Source organism: Camellia sinensis, chromosome 2 (genome assembly GCF_055761805.1).
Source record: "Camellia sinensis isolate YWXY chromosome 2, ASM5576180v1, whole genome shotgun sequence".
Taxonomy (NCBI): Eukaryota; Viridiplantae; Streptophyta; class Magnoliopsida; order Ericales; family Theaceae; genus Camellia; species Camellia sinensis.
In genome coordinates this window covers 143,961,889-143,974,071 of record NC_138962.1, presented here as the reverse complement: position 1 = coordinate 143,974,071, position 12,183 = coordinate 143,961,889, and the positions used below count along the sequence as shown (strand labels likewise).

General features: G+C 43.2%; 1 protein-coding gene across 1 annotated transcript in view; it reads left to right on the top strand.

The window, feature by feature from the left end:
- LOC114310615 (uncharacterized) overlaps window positions 1–11,705 on the top strand; it is a 36,701-nt gene extending 24,996 nt beyond the window's left edge. The window contains exon 3 of the mRNA XM_082913082.1: window positions 11,557–11,705. Within this exon, the coding sequence (XP_082769208.1) occupies window positions 11,557–11,705 (149 nt within the window). The remainder of the gene's footprint in view (window positions 1–11,556) is intronic.
- Window positions 11,706–12,183: the final 478 nt, after the last annotated feature.

Genomic DNA, 12,183 nt, shown 5'->3' with positions numbered 1-12,183 from the left:
CTCCATTGAAAGATCAGTGGAGAATTTTGAGGGAGCACGTAGGTTCGTTTGATAATATATGTGCCATAGTAACCGAGCTTATTTATTTTAGATAGTGTTCCACTTTAGCCTTGAAATGTGTAAGCCCTTTGGGCATATTCATTGTATTTTGTTGTACTTTTCTAGTTTTTAAAACTACAACTATGTTTTGTTAAATCTTGACAAGAACTTGATGAAATCTATAGATGTAACCTTTGGAAGTTCAATGAAAAAGAGAGGTGCTTTTGAATGTATGGACCATTGTATTCTATTGATTTTCCCCAAATCCTCACCTTTATTATGAAATTGGTAAAAGATAAAGGATTGATAATTATAATATGGATTAAAATATCAGGTCGTTACAGCATTCTTATATTAGTTCGATGTTAATGTAATTTGCATTTGGGGTTGTGAGCTCATTCATGATTTGTAAAGCCTAAATTTACAAGTTGTAATTTCATGACTAAATTTTAATTATCTTTATGTATTAGTATTTTATCCTAAGCAATTGTCATAAGATTTGAGTTTAGAGTATTTGGAGTTGGAAAAAAATAATATTTATTTAAGTTTTTCTCGAATTGGATTTCATTACTAATAAAATATTTTGGAGTTATCTAACTCCTAAATGCCACATTCTTCTAAAACTAAATTGTATTGGGTTGAATCACCGTAATTATCATAAGTAGTAATAACCCATAGGCGTATAAACCAGGGTGTGGCATAAAAGTTGTCAAAATTTGATTTAAAATGAAGATTTGGTAACCGTTTTCCGATCACTTGTCGATTTTAATAAGTAAATTCACAAAATCTCCTTCCCTAAACTCGATTTCTAATAAATTTTATGTCTAAACCGAAGTCCCGAAAATCTAGTTTCCAAATAGCGATGGTCTCACTTCAAAATTTGAACCATTGAGAGATATGTTCATTTTATTTTATATAATCATAAGGAAACTGTAGATGTTTGCATAATCGATGTAATTCAGAGACTTCAAACCCAAATGAAATTACAAATGTTTGATGATGATGAGTTTTTTGCCTTCTTTAGTTTGCTTTCTTTCCTCTCTCTTTTTCCTTTCTCCTACCTAAAGTTTTCTTTCTGTTTCTTTATTTTCTTTACTTTTCTTTTTTATTTTATTTTTATTTTTTTTATGTACTATTATACTTAGTATATTTATATACAAAAAAGATAATCGTTGTGGGACAGTGAAAGTGGAATTGATGACTAAAATGAGGAGAGGAAAATTTTCTTTAGGAGAATTTACACCGTAATCCAAAAGTTTTTAGTAATTATATTATTACAACAAGCTACACCAAACTATTATGTATATCACATCTTTCGATGCACCCATACGTCAAACTCTGATCCTACTTGTAAGAGGAGCTAATTTGAGGCCATTAAATTAATTAGGCCCAATAGTCTAAGATTGGTGGGCCCGAATTTATCACCATCAAACGGGCTAAATGGCTCTAAGCCTCGAAAGGGTTCGGATCCACAAACCTAGAGACTTACTCGGGCCCGGACTCGAAAGGGTATTAAGCAAGCCTAGAGATCCGAGGCACTCAGACTCGAAAGGGTTCGGATCCACGAACCTAGAGGTCTGAAACACTTGGCTTCAAACGGATTCAGACGCAATCTAGAAGTCGCTCCATTAATGAGTCCCAGAACACTTGCGGGCTTGGAGCTTTCCCGGGGTCTACGTACCAGAACCATGGGCGTAATGGAGTCCGAACAAAGGACCCGATCCCGAGGACGGTGAGTGGAGATAAATTCACTCTTCGGTTAAACTAGCCTATACCCAGGTCGAGGTGGCACGATCTAGGGGGTCCCTAAGACTCGGCAATATTTGCGGCAGGGCGTTCTCTTGAACTACCCCTGACCCTTATGCGGCAGGACGTCCTCTGGGACTACCCCTGACCCTTTGGGATGATTAGGGATCATTGGTTAGGTGTGGCTAAGAAGAAGGGTTCGCCGAGAGGTTGATCTCTTCTTCGGGGTTTTCCTCATCCTCGGAGAAGTCACCTCCTCGGACAAAGTGGTTAGAGAGAATATTCCCCATGTGCCTTGCACATGGGCTCCATCCTACATCATGAGGTGCCTATAAATAGCACCCACCCATAGCTTTACAAGGGATGAATTTTTGGAGAGATGACTCTTGGGAAAGAATTAATTTCCCATCTCCATTATCAACCTTGAGAGTGAAAGTGGGAGATCCATGGGAGAGCCTTGCCATTATTCTCTCTCTAGCTATTTTGCCTTCTTCTTCACCCAATCTCTTATCTCCATCATCTCCTTTACTCTTGTGTTCTTGAGTTAAGACCATTGAAGAATCTAAGCCTCTCACATTTCTTCTAAAGAATTTGAAGTTGTTCTTCAAGGATCTTTAAAGATCTTCGAATTTTCCAACTCCTTTCTTGAACCCTCTCCTACATTTTGGCGACTCTGCTGGGGAGGCAGATTGGTTAATGGTCTCAACGAGATCTGGAATCCACACAACTCCAACAAGGATGGCGGGAGAAAATGAAGTTCACCAACAAGGATCCTCTAATGGTGGTGATGACAGGACCATGGCTCCAGATCAACCACTTTTGCTTGAAGCCATTCAAGGACTTCAAAATACTCAACAAGAGATTCTTAACACTCTTCAGAATCTCACTCACACCATGTTGGTGATGAGTTCTAACTTTGCACCGGCGCCAAACGGAAATCAAACTGGTGGTGGAGTTATTTCCGCCGGAGCGCAAAATCAAATCCAAGGAGAAGTAGGCCCCAATCAGCCTATGGCTCATGGCAACACGGCCACAGTAACACATGCTCAAACCACAGTAGGCAGCAGCAGTTTGCCCATGCCCGGGCTCCATGGCGTGCCAAGCCAAGATCCAATGGTGACTAGGGGAGTTTCTGGTGTAATGAATGGCGCTCCGGCGACTGTTGGTGTCCAGGAAAACATAACGAGCATGATGGGGCAAAAAGGAGCTCTACCCGTACCTAATCTTGTTACGCCACCAATAAATGTTACCCAAGCACCAAGCGGGTCTCCTTTGGTGCCGACAACAAATCTGCAAGCACAACCCGGTATAGCGGCGCCATGCGGTGGATTTTACGGGCCTCAATTCAATATCCCATCACCAACTGGCTTGTCTATAGGCGCTGATGGCCAGTATCGTCAAATGTCCTCACCAATGATGAATTCGCAGCACCAGAATGGCCAAGTCGCCCCTAGCTCAGTCTTCGCGTCCATAAGCCAAGTCCCAGGAATACCACCATCAAACTCTCTCCCTCAACAGTTTCTCACTCTCGCCGATGTGCAGGCCATGTTCGATCTCGAACGAGGCAAGAGGACTTTACCCTCTTTGCCTGATCCGGATGTCAAGCCGCCTTCCCCCATTGAGATGCTGAGCTATCCATACCCTGAGGGGTATATAGTGCCGAAGTTCATCAAGTTCGATGGAAAACAAGGAAATGCTCGAGAACATGTTGTGCGATTCATCGAGACTCTGGGTATTCATAGTTCAAACCACGTCCTCCGGCTGAGAGAATTCTCTAAGTCCCTTACCGACCGAGTATATAGTTGGTATGTTAATTTGGCCCCAAACTCTGTCCGAAGTTGGGAGGAAATGGTTAACAAATTCCACTCTAAGTTCTTTCAAGTGGCGGAGAAGGTGACCACACTTACATTGTGTAAAGAAAAGCAGCAAGAAAGTGAAGACATCCTTGACTACGTTAAAAGGTTTCAGGACAAGGCCGTGGATTGCCATGAAGCAGTGGAGGAGAGTTATCTGGTTCAAATCTGTCTAGAAGGGGCATTGAGCAGGTACAAAATGTTTCTAGTTAATCACAAGCTACCCACCTTCTCGGCATTAATAGAAGCAGCTCGGAACATTAGCATTCCTCAGGCTCAGGAGTCCGGATTTGAGGCCAGTTACAAGACTAGCTTCAGATCGTCTCGTGGACCTATGATTGCTGCTGCCTCTACTCCAGATACCCGAAAGTCACAAGGAGGAGGTCATAGAGGCCAGAAGAGAAAGCAATATAATGGTGAAAAGGGGAATGTTTGTTATCCATGTGGAATCGAGGAAGTGAAAGCTCTAGTTAAGGAATGGGTGGCTGACGGAGAGCTAAAATTGCCTTATGTTGAAGAAATGCCATCAAAAAAGGACCGTGAGAGCCCTGAATTCTGTGTCTACCATCGTACATTGAAACATCCGACAGAGAAGTGTTGGACTCTCAGGAAAATCTTCAGAGATAAAGTCGAGGCAGACGAATTGAGGTTCAAAAAGCAAGGGACTCAAGATATCCGAGAACAACCATATCCTCAGCACCGAGACAAAGGCAAGAATGTTGCTATGATAACTTATGAAGGCCCGATGATCGAGGCTATCGCCAATCTCGATGACGATGATTATTATATGGACGACATCCTCGAGCCAGAGGGTGAGCAATTTTACTATGGAAGTGCTCTCGATCCAGAGGGCAGAACATTTATGACTCATGGCGAAGATCCCTTTGATCCAGAAGGAGGAGAAGAGTACTATGGAAGAGGAGGACACCATGTTTATGTGGCATCTTATTTTGAAGAGACCGAGGAGATGGTTAACTACGAGCCTCCAAGAGTGGAAAAAGATCCGGATCACTATGCCAAAACCTTGCAAGACTGTGTAAAGTTCAAGCAGTTCTTTGACCAGCTTGGACTTTCCAGGGAGGCAAGAACAGAAATCACCAAGTCTATCATTAATATAGCCGAGGCACACCATGAGGAATGCATGTCGACTGAGGGATCTATCCCGAGGAAGGCAAAAAAGCATTCTAGTGCCATTACTTTCTCCGAGGCTGATCGGAAGTATCCTTTTTCTCACAATCGCCCGCTTTATGTGACTGCTTTTATTAACGGGGTTGAGTTCAAAAGGGCCTTTCTAGATAGTGGAGCGTCTATCAACATTATGACTCACGCCACTCTAGAAAAGGCCGGAATCTCTGAAGAACACATTGTGAAGCAGCCGATAGTCATCACTGGCTTCGGTGGAGAAAGGAGAGTAACTATCGGATGCATGACAGTTGATTTAGCCGTCGAAGAGATTCGCTCGGCCACCAAGTTCCATATTATCGATTCTGAGGCAAATTATCACATCATTTTAGGGAGGACCTGGATGCATAGATATGGGGTTGTACCATCAAGTTATCATCAGTGTGTTAAGGCTAAATAGGGAAAAAATATGGTGACAATTCAAGCTACAGAAAGGCCTTTCGAGATCCATGAAGCTCATTATTCTGATGCCATCTACTTCACTGAATTGGCTGTCGAAGAAGCTCCCACCACCTCTAAGCCTCGAGGGGTCAAAATTCCTCATTGGGAGGATATCAAAGATGACAAAGAGCCGATGGCAGAATCAAGTATGCGGGCGATGTCTAGACCAGAAAGTCCGCCTATTCCTTGGAAGGTGATGAAAGTCCGAGAAGGAGGCAAGATGGTGTACTATTTATGAAGGTGGGGGGAGTCAATTTCTTCAGTCACCGACACCGAGTCAAAAGAAGAGCCTCCTAACAATGATATAGTAATAAAGCCTGAAGTGGCTCCAGAATGCATGCAAGATGGGCCGAAGCCTCAGCCTGAACAACTTATTGAAATAGATTTGAGTGATGGACAAGATGCACCGAGGCCGGTATTCGTAAGTTCGAGCCTTAGCCCAGAGAAGCGGGAACAGTTGTTAAAGTTGATAAGCCGATACTCAAATGTGTTTGCTTGGTCATATGAGAAAATGCCTGGACTAGATCCTGACCTAGTCTCCCACTATCTTGATGTGTTCCCAAACTCCAAGCCAATTAAGCAAGCTGCTCGAAAATATCATCCAGATCTCGAAGAGAAGATTAAGGAGGAGATTGAAAAACTTCAACAGGCTGGTTTCATCCGGCCAATATAGTGCCCCACGTGGTTAGCAAACATCATGCCAGTAAAGAAGAAGAATGGCCGAATCAGAGTATGTGTAGACTTTCGAGATTTGAACAAATCTTGCCTGAAGGATGAATTCCCGCTTCCTCACATCGACACCCTCGTGGATGCCACCTCGGGACACCAGATGTTCTCATTCATGGATGGATTCAGTGGATACAATCAGATTAAGATGGCTGAAAAGGACGCAGAAAAGACTGCTTTTAGAACACCTCTCGGAAACTTCTTCTATATAGTCATGCCTTTCGGACTCAAGAATGCCGGTGCAACTTACCAAAGGGCTATGACTGCAATCTTTCATGACATGATCCATCATGAGGTGGAAGATTATGTTGATGATCTAGTGGTGAAATCCAAGAAAGAAGAAGACCATCTCCGAGACCTTGAGAAAGTATTCAAGAGATGCCAAAAATTCAAAATGAGGATGAATCCTCTCAAATGTGCTTTCGAGGTGACGGCTGGGAAGTTCCTCGGGTTTCTTGTACACAGACATGGTATCGAGGCAAATGAAGACAAGGTCAAATCTATCAGAGCAATGCCTCCCCCGCATTCTCAGAAGGAGTTAAAGAAGTTCCTCGGGAAGGTGTCTTATATTCGGAGGTTTATCCCAGAACTTGCAGAGATCTCTACCCCTTTCGGCTCATTGTTAAAAAGAGATGCCAAGTTCGAGTGGAACCAGGAGCACCAAAAGGCCTTTGAGAGAATCAAGGCGGCCTTGACCTCGCCTCAGACCATGATAGCCCCGCAGCCCGGGGTGCCTCTAATGTTGTACTTAACTTCAACCCCCAAGTCCATAGGGGTATTATTGGTCCAAGATGTAGATGGAGCAGAACGCCCGGTGTATTACATCAGCCAGAAGATTCGAGGAGCAGAAGTCCGATATACTCCGATAGAGAGACATTGCTTAGCTTTGGTATTCACCGCCCAAAAGCTCAGACATTACTTCTTAGCACATCAGATTCAGATTGTTACTAGGAGTGATCCAATCCGATACCTCATCAGCAGGCCTGCTATAATCGGGAATGTGGCAAGATGGTTGTTAGCACTGGGTGAATTCGAGATCACATGTGTAGCCCCCAAGGCGATTAAAAGCCAAGCCTTAGTTGACCTCCTTGCTCAAATTCCAAGTGGTGACTATGAACCAGTGAATGAAGAAGTAAGAGGAGAGGTGCATGCAGCTATGGCTTCTGAGGAAAGCTTTTGGACATTGAGCTTTGACGGAGCAGCAGCCGGAGGTAAAGGAGGAACCGGGATAGTCCTTACAAGCAAAAGTGGGGAAAAGTTATATTTGTCTTATAAACTGGATTTCCATTGTTCGAATAATGAAGCCGAGTATGAGGCTCTTATGTTAGGCTTGATAGCAGCTGAGAAGCACAATATCAAGAAGATTCGGATTTGGGGGGACTCAAAGTTGATAGTGAAGCAAGTTTCAGGACAATTCGTCTTAAAGGAGCCTGCCTTGGCCACATATCGAACAACAGTCCGAAGGCTTCTTGACAAATTTCAAAAGGTCGAAATAGAGCATATGCCTCGTTCCGACAACAAGTTTTCAGACGCCCTCGCTACATTAGGGGCAGGAGTTGATATCCCAGAGGAGGAGGAGACAATTGTTATCAAGAAGAGAACAGAACCTTCAATAATACCTGAAGACAAAGACCTTCCGGAGGACTAGAGAGGAGAAGTCCTCGAACAACTCAAAAGCAAAGTTGGAAAACTAACTATGGCCAAGCTTGCCCAATTCATAAATATTCAAGGAGAACTTTACTTCTGAGGGGGTACCGGATTCCTAGCCCGGTGTGTTGGCCAACAAGAAGCGAGCTTCTGACTACAACAGATCCATGAAAAGTCTTACGAGGATGTGGATATCAGGCTATACAGAAAGATCCAAAGACATGGCTATGATGGTGCATGATGGCCACAACCCGAGCAGCTGGTGAAAGCTTTCCAAATGATCTTGCAACTCTAGGGGCAAATTTCAACATTCCGTGGAAGAAGTCTATCTATGACATTTACAGTTTGCATTTACTACATTGTCCAAGAAGTTCTATTTTTCTTATGTTATGAAGAAATTTATTTCCTCCATATTATGTATCTCCATTAGAAGTTATTTTCTCTACATTGTATATCTTCATTGTGTTATGTTGCTTGAAACAATTTTCAATTTTTTGTTGCCCCTCAAAGAAGAAAGAGGAATAGTAGACTCAGTTACCAGCCTGAAGGGAGTTTTCTTGACACAATAGAAGTGTACTTCCACTCAGACCTCCGAAGAGCAGCCATGGCTTCCATCAATGCAAGCTTTGAGGGTCTTTCTTGCTGAAGTAGAGTGTGTGCTCCCACTTGGACTTCCGAAGAATAGCCCTTACTTCCAGCAATGCAAGCTTCGAGGGACTTTCTTATTGAAGCAGAGTGTGTGTTCCCACTTCAACTTCCGAAGAATAGCCCTTACTTCTGTCAGTTCAAGCTTCAAGGATCTTTCTTGTTGAAGTAGAGTATACTCCTACTCGGACTTTCGAGGGACAACCTTTGCTTTCATTGATTACCAAAGAAAAGAGTATACATACATTTAGACTTCCGAGAGACATCTCTTGCTTTCATTCAGACTTCCGAGGGACATCTCTTACTCTCATTAGTGTGGGTTCGAACTTCCGAGGGACAGCCTTTGCTTCTATTCAAACTTCTAAAGAACAGCACTTACTTCTATCAGTGCAAGCTTCGAGGGTCTTTCTTGTTGAAACAGAGTGTGTGTTCCCACTCGGCGAGCTTTGAGGATCTCTCTTGTTGAAGTAGAGTGTGTGCTCCCACTCTGACTTCCGAAGAGCAAATCTTGTTTTCATCAGCGTGAGCTTTGAGGATCTTTCTTGTTGAAGTAGAGTGTGTGCTCCCACTCAGAATTTCGAAGAATAGACCTCGCTTCCATCAATGCGAGCCTCAAGGATCTTTCTTGCTAAAGTAGAGTGTGTTCTCCGCCTCAGAATTTCGAAGAACATATCTCGCTTCCGTCAGTGCGAGCATCGAGGGATAGCCTTTACTTCCATTAGCTGCCGAAGTAGAAGTGCACATCCACTCGGACTTCCGAGAGATAGACTTGTTTCTGCTCAGACTTCTGAGGGAGAGCCTTCCGAGGGACAACTCTTGCTCTCATTAGTGCGGGTCTGAAGAACAGCCCTTGATTTCATCAATACGAGCTCTGAGGATCTTTCTTTTCAAAGTATAGTGGACTCTTACTCGAACTCCCGAGGGATAGCCTTTGCTTCCATTAGCTGCCAAAGTAGAAGTGCGCATCCACTCGAACTTCCGAGAGACAGCCTTGTTTATGCTTGGACTTCCGAGGGACAGCCTTGTTTCTGCTCGAACTTCTGAGGGACAGCCTTGTTTCTGCTCGGACTTCTGAGGGACAGCCTTGTTTCTGCTCGAACTTCTGAGGAACAACCTTGCTTCTGTTCAGACTTTTGAGAGACAATCTTTACTTCTATTAGTGCAGACTTAGTAGACTCGGTTGCCTTCCAGAGGGATCTTTCTTGCTGAAATAAGGTGTATGCTACTTTCGAACTCCTAAGGGACAGTTTTGCTCTCGTTCAGACTTCCGAAGGACAGCCCTTGCTCTCATTAGTGAAGATTCTGAGGGCCTCGGGGTCGTGGATTTCGTACAAAAATTTATTTGCCTGAAATAGCAAAGCCAACAACTGAGATGAGCAATATCAATTTCATATCATGATTCAAGCGTTATCAGAATGGAACAACATCAACAAATAATAATGATCTATTTAAGCTACAACAATTTTATTACTCCGAGCAAGTTCATGAAAATACTACAATCAAGGTTTTGTCTCTCCGGGCTGGTTCCTCTTAAGCCGACGTAAAGCAACAATGTTCAAACAAAATTTCGGCATCAACATTTTATTTCCTCAAGTGTCCACAAGTTCAAGATTCAACAAATTCATCTCCTCAAACATCAACAATAACAAATTGCAACAACTCTATGGTCTTCAATACGCACGGGATTAAGATTCATTGCAACAAGTCTATCAAGACTCAACAGAGCACTAGTTCAAGACTGTTTACAAGCCTCAAGACTAAAATCAAAAAATTACCATCAAAGTTCACAAATTCAGAGTGTATCAGGGCAGGTTCAACAGTGTACTACCCATCTTAGGCCAAAATTGCAAAATTCAATATCAGGGCATTTTACTCCTCTCAGTGACCAAGCACTTAATAGGGGTTCACTCAAGTCTTATTTTCTTTAGCAATGAGCAGCAATCAACAAATCAAGATTCACAATATATATATGTATATCAAATGTAGAGTTCAAAACAGTGGGTTTAAGTATTCACCCACAAACTTGTGATCTCAAACTTTACAAATTTTAGCATCAGTGGAATTTAAAATCACAGACATTAGCATTAAGACCCAGCAGATCTAAATTCATGAGCACAAAGGTCCATCAAAGCAAGAAAGGAAAGTGGGTTTGAACAAAATTTTACCCACAGATCAGAGAAAGCAAGAGCAGATTCAATGCAACAATGAACAAGGAAACCGAGAAATGGTGCAAACCGGAGCCGGAGCAAGCTGCGGCTAGAGGCAGTGGCAAGGCCGCTAGTGTGAGACGCACAAGCACGGGTCGTAGATATGAAACAAGCACACTCAAGGCCAACGACGAGCTATGCAGTGCTAGGCAAGACCACACACGTCGCGTTGAGTGGGCGGACGTGTGTGGTCAATGTCGGACAATCCGAAGCCGGAGGCAGCAGTGATGTCGCAGAGGAAGTCGGCAACCACACACGTCACGTTGAGTGGGCAACGTGCGTGGTCTACGTTGGAGTAGTTGAAGCCAATGGCGGAGTACCAGCAGAGAGAAGCCAACAGTGATTGGCAGTGGAGTAGCAGCAGATTGAAACCAACAATGTACACACGGCTTCAATAGCAGATTGAATTTGGCCCTACAATAGCAATCAACGTACACACGGCTTCAGTCTCTAACCTGTTAAAAGAAGAATGTGTGTCATTGGAATCATAAATTCTGATATATGTATATACAAAACTACCAAAAAAAAAACTACCACAAAATATATGTATATACAAGAGGAAGAGAAAGCCACAGTTAAGGGGGGTGATATCCGAGGCCGATGTTGGAAATATAAGCTAAAAATCAAAAAGGTTTACGGACTGTGATCAACAAAACTGAAGCTAAGCGATGTTAGGCCAGACCACACACGGCGTTGAGTGGGCAAACGTGCGTGGTCGGCGTTGGATGAGCGAGGCCGAAAGCAGCGGTGATGTCGCAGCGGAGTTGGTGACCACACACGACGCGTTGAAAAGGCGACGTGTGTGGTTGGCACTGGAGCAAGCAGCGGCGTTGGCGTCGGCGTCGGTGCTAGTCAGTTGAGGAAGGCAATGGCAGTAGGACCACGGAAGAGGCTGGTGTTGGCTTGACGACGTTGTCACGACACCGATGATAACCGAGGGTGTAGCCGCCGATGGTGTGCAAAATGACGATGAACAGACGAAGCAGGAGCTTGGTCGAAGTTGGCGCAGGTTGATGGCTGGGTTGTGACGCCAGGACAAGTCAGTGACGGGTCTGTGGTGTCTGTAACAGTCAGAGCTGGGTCTTCAATGACGACGGCGGCGACGGGACTGGAAGTTGCAATGGAGGTCTGTGCAAATGGCAGCAGTGTTGGTTTGTTGAAGAAGAAGAACACAGCGGTGGCCTCTGGCAGTGCAGAAACGAAGCTTTCTTGGGGATGAAGTTAGGTCTCTCAATATATATATATATATATAGAGAGAGAGAGAGAGAAAAGGCTAGATGGTCTTGGCGGCTGGAGGCAAAAAGAAGAGAAATGTATTGATTAGGGTTGCTATTCTTCTCTTTAAATAGAATAAAAAAAGAATGTGATCCTTGGAATATCCTCTCAAATATTCTCCATATGTATACATATATACATATATATATATATATATAAGGCCCCAAGTAGATAACGGTTTTCCAATTTGAAGAAAGAAAAAGTGGGTTTCCACTTTTGTAGAAAGAGAAATCAAATGGGTCATGATATAGGATCTGTTTGTTTTCAATGGAAATTTTTTTTTTTTATTTTCTTTGGCAATTTTATTGGTGCTATTTGAATTAAATGTCAAGGTTTGCTTGGTGGAGAGTAATTCAAGTTCTGGTTTTCTTTTTTCCAAAAAAAAAAAAAAAGCTTTAAAAAAAATTATTATTATTATTTTT